The following is a 14,369-nucleotide window of genomic DNA, read 5'->3' on the forward strand; positions in this document are numbered from 1 at the left end:
AAGGGCAACAAGCTGCGCCTCTAAGCCTTTTTGTATGGTAAAACCAATTCTTCTTAAAACTACATCTATAGATCTAGGAGATATAACATTGCTATGCATGATCATTTGTACTCTATTAAGAAACTCGCATTTGGCGCGAGGAAACCAAACATATCAAATGCAAATGATATGAACGTGTTAATTTTCTATGCACGATTTCTAATGTTTGGTGACCTTGCCTGTAGCAGCTTTTAAAGTAGTCTATCCCGTTGTGAAACTCCCAACACTCAAGCCCATGAGAGGGGATACCCCTGTAAGGTCCACACATGCGTGTTTCCCTCCCACCCATCCAAAAATCAGAACGTCGGCCGGTCTAAGGGTTGACCTTCCTTTTGTCGGGTCAATCAAGAAATTCACAGGAGCCTCTTTTCTTGGCAGAAACCATGGCACGCTTAAATATGTGAAACAAAATATCCTTAACCATATACTTCCTGTTATTTGAACCCTGTGAGTTCTTTATGTGTGCGAGATTCATATCGCAACTCCTACATTTGCGACTAATATGACTCTTGTTTAGATTAATTAAGCTAATAAGCAACCTATCTCCAATTCAGTATTTGTGATACACTCTCTGACCATGACACTTTCAAAAGTTTATAACTTTTGCATACGAATTCGAATTTGAGTGTGCTTTATGTGTGCGAGATTCATATCGCAACTCCTACATTTTCCGTAAAGATTATTTGTCCTAAATAATCTTCTATCAAGATTGTCATTTCGTCGCTTATCGATAAATTACTAAAATGGTTTGGTAATACGTAGTCTGTAATGCGCACAACTAATGGTAATCCTAATCGAGGATTTATATTTATAATTATTATCTATTATATCTTAAATGTCTAGCCCGAAGTTGCGGACTTTACAACGACCTCTAGCTATTTGTACATCTCGACGTGTGTTGCAAAGAGGGCCACCTACGATACAAGTGCTCATACAATGGTCTGGTTGTTCACTTGTAGAGGCGTCGTGGGAGTGGCTCGATGAATTCCAATCTACTTATCCTGATTACCACTTTGAGGGCAAGGTGCTTTCTAAAGTGGAGGGGAATGTTATGTGCAGATCGAGTGATGTTGCACAACTAGGAGAGACGCGTCATACAAGTCAGGTATCGGTGGCGCCTAAGTGACATGAAGATTACATGATAAGCAAGGAATGAAATCAAAATTACTACTAGTATTTGAATTATCATTTGAATTCTAGTAGGATAAGGACGTGTGTTTGTTTTGGATTGCTTATCTCTTGCTTTTCTTTTGGTAGTATTTAAAGTAATAATAAAAAACATTACGCAAGCTTTTGATTCAAAATTCTCTGTTTTTTCTTCTCTTCTACTGGAGTCAACACTCACTCAAAGAGTGCATGTCTTGCACCTAGTTTGACCGTATCAAAACATTAATCGAAATATTTCAAGGGAAACAACTCCGATTACAAAATAATTGAGTACCACATGGAGTTGTTTTGATTTTCTTACCGATTGTACTTCAATTCTTCAAAATAGGGTTTGTGTGCGAGAAGGGGTTTTTACAAGATTCTTTCTTATCGATCATTTTTACAGAGGAGTGACGGGGAATGTTAATGGAAAGTAATAAGACTGACTCATGGTAATTAGCTAATTAATGGTTTACCATATAAAAAGGCTAAATCGAGTACAATAGACGCGGCTATGGGTTTTTTTTTTTTTTTTTTTTGTTAGTGAAAAATAATTTAGAAATAGATCATAAAAGAATTTATTTTTTGTTAATGAAATTAATTTAGAGTTGGGCAAAATTTTAGGAATTTTCTTCAAATTTCCTTTTATTTTTTTAGAAAATTTCCATTTCCATATTTCGAAATTCGTTTGTTGTTTGTTCCTAAATTGGTTTGCCAGATTCTCCAAGAGCAGTACGTTCCCATCACTCTTCCCTCTCTGCAAATCCTCTCTTTCTCTCCCTAGGGTTTCTTTTTCTCTAAACCTTCAAAATTTGTCCCTCAATCCCTCATCTTCCGGGTATGGCCGGAATTCGGTTGCCTCCGGAAGACATCGACATCTCACAGGCGCGAGCCCTGTCAACCGCCGATCTGATCTCCGATGACGACCGTTCTATCGCGGCCGACTCTTGGTCCATCAAGAGTGACTATGGTAGTACCCTTGATGACGATCAACGTCACGCCGATGCATCCGAAGCTCTAGCAGCGGCCAGATTTTGTGCTGCCTCTGATTATAGGTTAGGTTGCTTTCGAGTTTCATAAAAATTCCGTACTGCACGAAGTTAATTCGTTGATTACTGTTAGCAATTATACATTGAAGTTACGTCAGTAAAATACATAATATCAGATAATAAGAATATGTGAGCATGTATACGAATTTGGATCTGTTTATATTAGGAGTATGCTCAAATTGACCAGTGTAACGAAGATTAAGTGTTTGTTGATTCAGAGAAGATGGATAATTAGTTGATAACTACTGGTATTCTATATAATATGATATTATCTATCAGCGTCCTATCTCTGCTACTGAATCCACACGAGCTTACTACCTAACGTTCATAATAGACATTCCAAACCAGAATTATTCCCAATTTTCATGATGAATAGTTATCTAATTGCTGTGATCTCTGTTCAGAAGGAATATGGATTAAAATGTTGAACTATTTATATAAATAAATGCTAATACTCTTATTGTAAAGCTCTGACAAGGAAGAAGCTGATGCTGAAACATTTACATTTACATCCATGCTGGGGTATCAAAGTTACTGGGATGCAACATATGCAGATGAATTGACAAATTTTCGTGAACATGGGGATGCTGGTGAAGTTTGGTATGCTTATCTAATTAATTGATTACAACTGAACTTATTATATATACCTTCATGCTTTTTTTGTATAACTTTTTTATTTGTCAAGGTTTGGGGCAGATGTGATGGAAATGGTTGCTTCCTGGACAAAAGGACTATGCATTGACATTTCACAAAGACAATTACAAAATCAGCATAATGATCTTGATGACGACTCTGTCTCTGAGTCTGTTAGTCAAGATTTAGCAGGATGGAGTGTTGTTGATGTTGGAACAGGCAATGGGCTGCTTCTTCAAGAGCTTGCTAAACAAGGGTACATTATATTATAATATTACATAAACTTATTCCTTCCTCTTTATAGTGTGTGATGATGAATCTTTGTTTTTTCTACTTTTGATGTTGATGGTGTTATATATATATATATAGGTTCTCTGATCTGACTGGAACAGATTATAGTGAAGGAGCAATTAACCTTGCTCGAAGCCTTGCTAATCGTGATGGATTTACTGGAATCAAACTATTAGTTGATGATGTTCTTGAAACAAAATTGGATAAAAAGTTTGAGCTAGTTATGGATAAGGGAACTTTAGATGCTATTGGTCTCCATCAAGATGGACCCATTAAAAGGTATGTTACTATGTACTTTACAAAATCACCAAAATAGGTGGAGTGGAAGTGGAGGCTTTTTACATAATTCTTCCACTTAAGCAAATTGATTCATCCACATAAAATTTACCACCGAATCTTGAGAATTAGAGGTTAATTTTGTTTAAATTACAGGATTATGTATTGGGAGTCTATATCAAGACTTGTAGCTCCTGGTGGACTATTAGTAAGTTACAATGTGTTTTCTTTTTTTTTTACTCATATATATATTTAATGTTTTTGATTTTGATGAATATCATAATTTTGTTTAGGTGATTACATCGAGCAATAATACTAAAGAGGAATTGGTGCAAGAAGTGGAGAATTTTAATCAAAGAAAGATTGGGGAGGTGGAAGAAGAAGAAGAAGAAGGAAAGGGGGGTTTATTGTGGTACTTGGATCATATTCGTTCATATCCAACTTTTATGTTTGGTGGATCAGTTGGGTCTCGTGTTGCAACTGTTGCATTTTGTTTTAGGTAAATGGATCTCAACATATATGTCTTAACTGCAGATGGTGTTTTGTGTTTTGTTAGGGGGATTGATATGATGTAAAAGTTAATGTAGAAAGAATTACTTTGTATGGAATCTAACAAACAAGTGCTTGATTGGCTTTTTGATGTGTTTATTGTAAGTGGTTTCTTGTTAAGAACCTTGCAAATTGCAATACTACTATAATTTCAAATCAACGTAAGGTGTACATAATGGCTTTTTTTTTTGGATTAAACTTCATTTTTTTTTTTCCTAAAGGGTTTAGTTCATTTTTGGTCACTTAACTTTTGGTTTTGTGCTCCTTTGGTCACTTAGCTTTTTTTAAGTTTTAAAAGGTCATCAAATTTTTGGCTTTGTGTTCATTTAGTTATTTAATTTTTGTTTTTGTCATATTTTGTCACCAAATTTTTAAAATTGTGCTTATTTAGTCACTAAACTTTTAAATTTTTTAAAAGTTTTAAAAGTTTAGTGACTAAATGAGCACAATATTAAAAGTTAGGTGATTAAATGAGCACAAATCTAAAAGTTAAGTGACTAAACCAAAAGTTAAGTGATTAAATGAGTACAGTTCATTTAGTTATTTAACTTTTGTTTTTGTCATATTTTGTCATCTAACTTTTAAAATTGTGCTCATTTAGTCACTAAACTTTTAAATTTTTTAAAAGTTTAGTGACTAAATGAGCACAATATTAAAAGTTAGGTGACTAAATGAACACAAATCTAAAAGTTAAGTGATTAAATGAGTACAAAGTCAAAAGTTTGTTTACTTTTTAAAATTTAAAAATAATTAAGTAACCAAATGAACATAAAACCAAAAGTTAATTTATCAAAAATGACTTAAACCCTTTTCTAAAATAGTCAGCTATATTTCTCTCCTTACCTTTTTTTTTTTTTTTTTTTTTTTTTTTTTTTTTTTTTTTTTCCTTCTATTAGCCATTTTAGAGGGTTTCCGGTGCTTTTTTATTTCTTTTTAAAAAAAAAAGCATCAAAATTTTCATTTTTGAAAAACTGATGTTTGGACCATTTTTTTTTTGTTTTGACTTGTAATTTATATTTTTAAAAATTAAAAGTTATGTGAATTGGGAAAATTGACCTTTCATGTGTTGTGGGATGATCGAGTTGGAAAGAAAATGATGGAATGAATAAACTCCCTCCACAATCCACCCTAAGAAAGTATTGGAGAAAAGATATATAGTATAACATTCACACAAAATATAAAAAAACAAAAATAAATATCTTTTAGATAGGATAAACCTGACCCACCTTCATCTCTGCAGGATTTAGCAGAAAACCACACGTACCATGAGAGCTGTCCAAAGCAACTTCATTTTGTTAAGAGAAATCAGATACTTTGTACATAATGATAAATGTCAAGAAAATGGATTACGAAATGAATCTTTGAATAGGAAGATAACTAAGAACAAAATACAGGTTACAGGTGGATATTTAAATTTTCTTTTGTTTATTCTTGTTGCTATATGTCATTGAATAATATCACGAATAAAAACCTTTAATCGATAAACAATATAGAGATCAAAAGTACCTTTAAAAACACAACAATTTTGTTAGAATTATATATATATATATATATATATATATATATATATATATATATATATATATATATATATATATATATATATATATATATATATATATATATATATATATATATATATATATATATATATATATATATATATATATATATATGGAATGGTTCAAATGAAAACCTCAAAATGTTAAGAACCCTAAAAATCATTTTTTAAATGTTTTCTTTAAAGATATTTTAGACAAATTAAACATTAAAATTATATAAAACAAACTTTTTCATTCTCTTATTTACAATTAGTTGCCACTTATTCTTGGAAGTTGCCGGACCACCATCAGACCGCTGTCGGGCCGATGTCGGACCACCGCCGGACTAACATCAAGTTCAATTATATTTTCAGGTCATATTCACAGCTTAATAAAACAAATATTACAGTTCTAATTTATTTGGTAATACTTTTTAATACATACCCTTTTACTTTTGCAACCAAACATACAGAATATTAATAAAAAATAGATTTATGCCTTGACAAAGTCAATTTTTCTTTTCCTAAATTTTAGATTTCCTTAAAAAATTTGTCGTGTGTAATGCGTATTCACAGTTTAAAATTTTCATATTCACAGTTTAATCAACATATTAATTCACTAATACACAACTATATTTTCATGCATACATTCATTCATATTTTAGAGCAAAATTTATATAAAATATACAACTTAATACAGTCCATTTATAGTTTAATACACAAAAATTCACAACTTAATACAATCCATTTTACAATAATTCAAAAATTCAAAGAAGATAAACTCAAACTCTACCATCACCACCAACTACAATACGACATCACCACCCACAATTGTCACCATCGCAATCATCTTTCCTTCTAAATCAAATATGTATATAAAATCGTTAATTAACAACTTAAATATTATATTTATAATTTAGTAAACCAATTAATTCACTTATTATAAGTTTACTGCAAAATAATTATAAAACTAATATCTTCTTACATATTTATACAACACAAAAAATAAATATATTCACAAGAAAACTAAAAAAAACATTCTCACGTAAATCATTTATATTTTAACATAAAATTCATTATAAATTCACAGTTTAATACAGTCAATTAACAGTTTAAACAGAAAAATCATAAATTAATGCAATTAATTCACATTTTTAAACACAAAAATAACAATGTAATACAAAAAATTCACAATTTAATACAGTTAATGCATAGTTTAAATAAAAAATTCATAGATAATGCAGTTAATTCACAGTTTAAAGCATAAAAATTATAGCTTAATACATAAAATTGACAACTTATTACAATACATTCATAATTTAATACACAAAAGTATAAATTCACATCCATATTATCAACCTAAAATTCTTAATACAATCAATTCACAGTTTAATACACAAATTCACAACTTAGTATAATAAATTTGATGTTTAATACATAAAAATTATACATTCATTACTATATTCTCAAATTAAAACTCATATTTCAAAACTTTACTTCACAGTTTAATAAAGCAGTTTATGAAACTCATTTAAAGTGTTCACAACTTAAAGACACTTTTCAAATTTTATAATTTCATTCACACAAATCATCAAACACCTTGTGTGCATCAAAAAAACCATTCACAATACTTATACAACTCAAACTATTCATAAATACAAAAAAAAAAACACGGTGGAATTTAGGTTATTCAAATATTAATACATAAGTTTTATACACTTATTCACAACTTAATGTATAACAAACACTATTTACAGTTTCAAATTTTCATTCATGCAAATCATCAAACACATTGTGTGCATCATGAAATGTTTCTTGATTCTGATTTTTACTAAGCCTTTTAACACATAATAGGTAGCAAAAATGGAGTAAGATGTAAAACACAATAAATAAACATGAAGATAATTGTACAGAGGTTAAAAAAACACTCATATAAGCTCATCATAATATACCTGATGTTAAGAAGATGATGAGTGACACAATGGTTGTAACACCACCACCAAATCTTAATGATCTTGCTTTGCCACTCGCAAGATCTCATATATCTGGTCTCGTCGGATGTTTGTGCTCGTGTAACTGGCCTCGTCAATAGTCAGTGACATTGTAATCGTCGTTGGTGGTGGCGATTAGTAGCAAAACTTACAGATTTGGAGGAGGAAGACACTACTGGTGGTTCTATAGTGGTTGAATGGTGGTGGATCTCATAGATCTAGAGTGGAAATCGCACATCTAGATGGTGGCACAGGTGTCGGCTTGGATTCCACCGGAATTCCTTTGTCTGAACATTAGATTTTCTCGGAAATCCTTCCACGTCTCGAGATCCCATCAGAACTTCTTCCACATCACGAGATCTAGCTGAAAAACTTATAGATCTGAAGGAGGAAATTGTAGATCTAGCGTCAAAAATCAAAGATCTGGAGGTGGATCTCGTAGATCGGTGGTGGAGACATCGTCACTGGTGGTGGTGGTGGTGAAGTCGCCGTCACCGGTGGTGGCAGTGGTGCAACAAGCGATGAGAGTGGTGGTGTTCATCAGATTGGTGGTTGGAGGATATAAATGAAGGTTTTTGCTCTAAATGTTAAAAGGGAAGTTGAAGTTAATAAATTTTAGATGCATCAGGTAATGGTTCTTATTCTTTTTTGGTTCTCATCTGAACCTTTACCTATATATATATATATATATATATATATATATATATATATATATATATATATATATATATATATATATATATATTCAAATAAAAATTTCTACAGATTAGAAATTTTGAAAACCAACCATTCATACTTATTAAACTGTGAATATAATTATATAAACCATTCATAGTCATTAGGCTGAAATTTAAATAACACCAAAATTACAGGCATTTTTTCCGTCCTATTTACACTTTAATATATCATTTATAGATCATTCACTGCTTAATACACACATTTATAATTAAGCAATGACGTTGGTGGTTGTTTCTACCGGTAATATGAGGCAACTATAAGGGGAGGAAAGAGGAGGTGGTTAGGCCACTGTTGGTGGGCGAGTTTAATACACACATTCATAGTTTAATACAAAACATTCAAAGTTTAAAAACTCTTGTTCGGTGTGCATAATGTTTATGAAGGAATTGAAATTTGTCAAAGTAATGGAATATGTCAAAAATTAGAATCAAATTCCATATCCTGTTTAGTTGGCCATATATGAAATTGGAATCAAATTCCGCGTCCCGTGTGTTGTGGCAGAAGTGGTGGTAGTGGCGGCAATGGTGGTGGCAGATGTGTTGGTGGCTGTGGTTGATGGTAGTTACGGTGGTGGTGAACGGTGGCAGTGATGGAGGTGGCGGAGGTAGTGGCGGTGCTAGTGACATTGGTAGCAGTGGTGGTAGGTGTTGGTGATGGAGGTGTTTGTATAATATGGCAAGTTAATGAAATTTACTTTCCTTCCTTGATGGATAGTTAAACTCATTTATGATCCAATTTCTTATGAAAACTTGAACCAAACATGGGAAAGTGGTAGAATTGGATCTTAATTTTTCATAAATCTAAGGGATTATTGCTAACCAAACATACCCTTAAAGGCATTTTATCAAACAATTTATGTGCATCTTATTTCCAAAATTTCTTTCTCTAAATGTAACATCTTGTTTTGGGGCTAGAAGTTTTTAGTTTTTGGTAAAAATAAAATTCTAATTTAAGAATAAAAATAAATAATAAAATAAAAATAAATAATGAAAATGTGAGGAAATGATAAAAATAATAATAAAAGTCTTATCATTAGTTAATATATATTTATAAAGTAATAAGATTTTAGTGTCATACGAATTAAATTTGCAAGAAGGGCCAATTATGTCGATCAGCTGAAACTTAAGTTTGACTTGTGAGTTAACCATCTAATGACTTGAACTAAGTTTTTGTGAGGTTAGGGTGTGATGGACCATTTTGGAAGTTATTGAAGTTCCTTAGCTAGTTTGGAGACATTTTGAAAGTTTTTTGCAAGGAAGGACTAAAAGTGTATAAGCGACCAAAGATTTTTCTATTTCAAGTCATCTTCTTCCCTCATTCTCCCCAATCACGATTTTAGTCCATCCCCTCTCCTTAAACTACTTCCTAAATCCATGGTGCCTTGGTAATTGAAGATCCTACTTGAAGCTTAGTAATATTCTTTCTCAAACTAGCACCTAAATGTAGTTCTTCTTCTTCTTTTCCTCTTCAAATTTGTGTTAATGGCTATAAGAACCTTCAAGTATGATTTCTATGACATCCCCAAAATCTCGGCCAGAAAAGACCGATTTTCATTTATGCTTTTAAATATTTTCAGAGTAAATCCTTTTGATTTGAAAGAGTTGCGGAATTTGTTCCCAAAACAAAACATGATAAAATAATATTTATCAAAGCATTTCATCAAGAGATGCATTTCATTATATAATCAAAACTCGGGATGTCATGTTCCGATACAGACCACAAAGCATAAACGATAAACATTACAAGTCATTCAACAAATATATACATATACAGACTTGTAAACAAAACAACAAGATGATCCATCCATCTTACGCCCTTGTGCCACTTCCTGTAATACAAATAAAACTGAGTGGGTCAGGCTTGGGAGCCTGGTGAGCATATAGGGTTTTCAACCCACAATAAATAAGTTATATTTAATTTCACCAACCAATCACTATCCCGATTACCCATTCCCGTTATCCTTACTTTACGTCCCTAAAACAACTATCTCAAGGGACCTAATCTAGGATTTTCATCGGGACGGACATCACTGCGAAGGGGTTTCCTCAACAATAGATATCCTAAAGGCAACCATGAGGGGGATAGAGTACACCGGTGAACACATCGTTCACAACACCTACAGGTTATGAACCTGCTAGTGTTCCACTGGACTGTCTAGAAAGAGTCCGTGGTCGTTATCCATACTCCGCTGAATAACTAGATCAACAACAACAACAACATCGAGGCCTCTCATCTGTTTATTACACACCAACTATCTACCCATGTTCTACCCAACATATTAGTAGATAAGAATATATATTTTCATACGTAGTTTAAAGAAAACTTGTATAGCATGATTTAATCAACACATATGTCACATAACAGATGAGGCACACACACATAACACATATCTCATAAAGAAATAAGCAGATCTATAAGATAGAAGAGAGTGAATACTCATTCACACATAACACAACCAAATATATACACATAGCACGTATTTTTATATAAAATACTTCGTATTATTGTATTAGAAGAAATAACTACACACTCACTTGATCAGAAGACGATCCGACAACACTACGGCTTATAGAAGTAGTATTCCTCAGCAGATCTGGAAGATCTCTTCGAAAATCGAACTTCTCGCGGGCAGAGCTTCGACTCGGGAACCGCGCTTCTCGGGATCTTCGGGATCTCGGGACTTGCCTCGGGGCTAGAGTATGATACCGGGACTTCGGGGTAGCTTCGGCACGAAAAACGATGCAAAAGACTAGAGAGAAGAGAAGAAAATGAACAACAAAAGAGGCTGCCTTCGGATCCTTTACATAGAGGCTGGAGCCTCGGAGTACGCGGGGCGTACAGGCGTACGCAGCGCGTACGCGTCCGAAATCGTCACTGCATGCGTCATCCGAAGTGTCGACACTATCGGAGTTACGCGATAGCGTAACCTCGTACGCGGGGCGTACTCCGGATTACACCGGTGACACGGCTTCGGATAATACCTTCGATTTATAATTAAATTTAATTACTAAATGATTAATAAACTTCGGAAATTCATAACTTCTTCATACGAACTCCGTTTTCGACGTTCTTTATATCCACGCGAAGGTGAGACCATGCTCTACGACTTTCGTTTAGACTCCGTCGGCTAATTTTGACTTTATTTTTATTAATTATTTTTAATAGGCCGCGACAGAAACTTTCGTTATAAATTTATAACTTCTTCGTTTGATGTCCGTTCTCGCCTAACTTTTTATCGCTTCGATACCAACAATGAGATCTTTGATTCTCATTTAGATTGCTTCGGCTAAAAACCGCTCGATCTCAATTCGAGTATTTCAGGCTGTATACCGCTAAGCCGGAACTTCGATAAATCATAACTTCCTCATACGAAGTCAGATTTGGGCGTTCTATATATATTCGGAAACCTCGTTTCAACTACTACAACATAGATCAAAGATATTAAGTTTATTTTACACTTAAATTTTGACGCTTATTTTTATTCGTAATTAATCAAACCACATAATACTCAAATAATACATTCTTATTATTTCAAAACGGGTTACAAAGGTTAACCTAGACTATTATATTGCTAAATATGGCAAGCCCGGAAACACAGGCGTTACAATTCTCTCCACCTTAGAATGATTCCGTCCCCGGAATCACACATCAACAAACAAATGCGGATAGCGACCCATCATGTCACTCTCCGTCTCCCAGGTGAGATTCGGCCCATTCGTGTGTTTCCATCGGACAAGCACTAACCCAACCATTTTGCGTCGCAACTTCTTAGTCTTTCGGTCAACAATTGCCTCTGGTTCTTCAATCAACCTTTTGTTCTCATCAATTCTCAATTCAGAAATTGGAATTATGTCGGGAACTTCTCCCGTGAACTTCCTCAAATAACACACATGAAAAGTGTTATGAATTCCATTCAGTTCTTTTGGTAGTTCGAGCTTGTAAGCTTGGTTCCCAATCCTCTGAAGAACTTTAAACGGTCCAATAAACCTTGGACTTAACTTTCCCCTTTTACCAAATCTTATAAGTCCCTTCCACGGCGAGACTTTAAGCAAAACCGAATCTCCAACTTCAAAAGTCATCGGTCTTCGCTTTTTGTCAGCATAGCTCTTTTGACGATCCTGAGCCGCTAACATTCTTTCCCTAATTATTTTCAACTTTTCAGCAGTTTGATGAACCAACTCTGGTCCCATAAACTGGTTTTCCCCAGCCTCAAGCCAACAAGACGGCGTACGACACTTCTGTCCATACAAAGCTTGGTAAGGTGCCATCTTAATGCTCGAGTGGAAACTATTATTATAGGAAAATTCTACCAACGGTAAATGTTCATCCCAATTACCTAGGAATTCCAGAGTACATGCTCTCAGCATATCTTCAAGTGTTTGTATCGTTCGTTCGCTCTGACCATCAGTCTGCGGATGGTAAGCTGTACTTAAACACAACTTGGTACCCAATTCCTCTTGTAGACTTTTCCAAAACCTCGATGTGAAACGGCTATCACGATCCGACACAATCGTTAACGGAACACCGTGAAGCCTCACAATTTCCTTCACGTAAGAATTCGCAAGCTTATCCATAGACCATTTCTCCCTGGCCGCTATGAAATGCGCACTCTTAGTGAATCGATCAACGACCACCCAAATCATGTCGTGACCATTCTTTGTTCTGGGCAGTTTAGTGACAAAATCCATAGCAATGTCTTCCCACTTACCCATAGGCACAGGCAAAGGTTCTAAACTCCCGTACGGTTTCTGATGTTGTGTCTTGACTCTCGCACAAGTCACACACTCGGCCACATACTTTGCAACATCAAGCTTCATCGTCGGCCACCAGTAGTAGGGTTTCAGGTCCCTATACATTTTAGTGCTACCCGGATGAATCGAGTACATGGTCTTGTGAGCTTCTTCCATCAGAAGATCTCTGACTCCTCCTGTCTTAGGTATCCAAATCCGATCTTGGAACACCTTCAGTCCATGACTGTTTACACCGAACACCAACGTTTTGCCCAAACGTTCCTCCTTTCTGTCATTCTTCTCAGAAGCTTCGCTCTGAGCTTTCTTTATACTTTCCAAAATAGTTGAGACAACTTCAATTCTCAACGCTCTTGGCCTTTTCCTTTCGGGATTGACTTTCCGACTGAGAGCATCAGCAACAACATTAGCTTTACCGGGGTGGTAAAGTATCTCGCAGTCATAGTCTTTAAGTAATTCTAGCCAGCGTCGTTGCCTCATATTCAATTCTTTCTGATTAAAGAGGTATTGGAGACTCTTATGATCAGTGAAAAGTTTGCACTTCATGCCATAGAGGTAATGCCTCCATATTTTCAGAGCGAAAACTACCGCTGCCAACTCCAAATCATGAGTCGGGTAGTTCTTTTCATGCTCCTTCAGCTGTCGAGACGCATATGCTATCACCTTTTCTCTTTGGGTCAAAACACAACCCAAACCAACACCAGACGCATCGCTATAGACAGCGAAGTCTTCAACTCCATCGGGTAGAGAAAGTATCGGTGCCTCGCATAGCTTCTCCTTTAGCTTCTCAAATGCTTCCTGATGCTTCTCACCCCAAGCATAAGTAGCTCCTTTGTGGGTCAAAGCTGACAATGGACTAGCGATCGAAGAAAAGCCTTGGATAAACCTTCGGTAATATCCAGCTAATCCTAAAAAGCTTCGAATCTCCGTGGGACTTTTCGGTTGTTCCCACTTCGTCACAGCTTCGATCTTCGCTGGATCAACCATTATCCCTTCTTGGTTGACCACGTGACCCAAGAATTGGACTTCACGAATCCAAAAATCACATTTGGAGAACTTAGCATACAGCTTCTCCTTCTTCAAGACTTCTAACACTTCTCGCAAGTGTCTGCCATGCTCCTCCTGGCTTTTCGAGTAAATCAGAATGTCGTCTATGAACACTATCACGGATTTATCAAGGAACGGGTTACAAACCCTATTCATCAAATCCATGAACGCTGCTGGAGCATTGGTTAGTCCAAACGACATAACCAAGAACTCGTAGTGTCCATATCTAGTTCTGAATGCAGTCTTCTCGATATCTTGCTCTCTTACTTTTAGCTGATGATATCCTGACCTAAGATCGATCTTCGAGAAATAGCTCGAACCT

General features: G+C 34.8%; 1 protein-coding gene across 1 annotated transcript; it reads left to right on the forward strand.

The window, feature by feature from the left end:
- The first annotated feature begins 1,862 nt into the window (after window positions 1-1,862).
- Window positions 1,863-4,143, forward strand: LOC111882037 (uncharacterized). The gene is made up of 6 exons (XM_023878406.2): window positions 1,863-2,240; window positions 2,703-2,834; window positions 2,920-3,123; window positions 3,237-3,437; window positions 3,591-3,642; window positions 3,728-4,143. The coding sequence occupies exons 1-6, from the start codon at window positions 2,026-2,028 to the stop codon at window positions 3,935-3,937; spliced, it is 1,014 nt and encodes a 337-aa protein (XP_023734174.1). The 5' UTR covers window positions 1,863-2,025; the 3' UTR covers window positions 3,938-4,143.
- The last annotated feature ends 10,226 nt before the right edge of the window (window positions 4,144-14,369 follow it).

Source organism: Lactuca sativa, chromosome 4 (genome assembly GCF_002870075.4).
Source record: "Lactuca sativa cultivar Salinas chromosome 4, Lsat_Salinas_v11, whole genome shotgun sequence".
NCBI classification, from domain to species: Eukaryota; Viridiplantae; Streptophyta; class Magnoliopsida; order Asterales; family Asteraceae; genus Lactuca; species Lactuca sativa.

Excerpts from the sequence above, each read along its gene's own strand:
- LOC111882037 (XM_023878406.2), top strand. The coding sequence starts at position 2,026 with ATGGCCGGAATTCGGTTGCCTCCGGAAGACATCGACATCTCACAGGCG. Across the intron at positions 2,241-2,702 it reads TGTGCTGCCTCTGATTATAG|CTCTGACAAGGAAGAAGCTG; the intron begins GTTAGGTTGCTT and ends CTTATTGTAAAG. Across the intron at positions 2,835-2,919 it reads GGGGATGCTGGTGAAGTTTG|GTTTGGGGCAGATGTGATGG; the intron begins GTATGCTTATCT and ends TTATTTGTCAAG.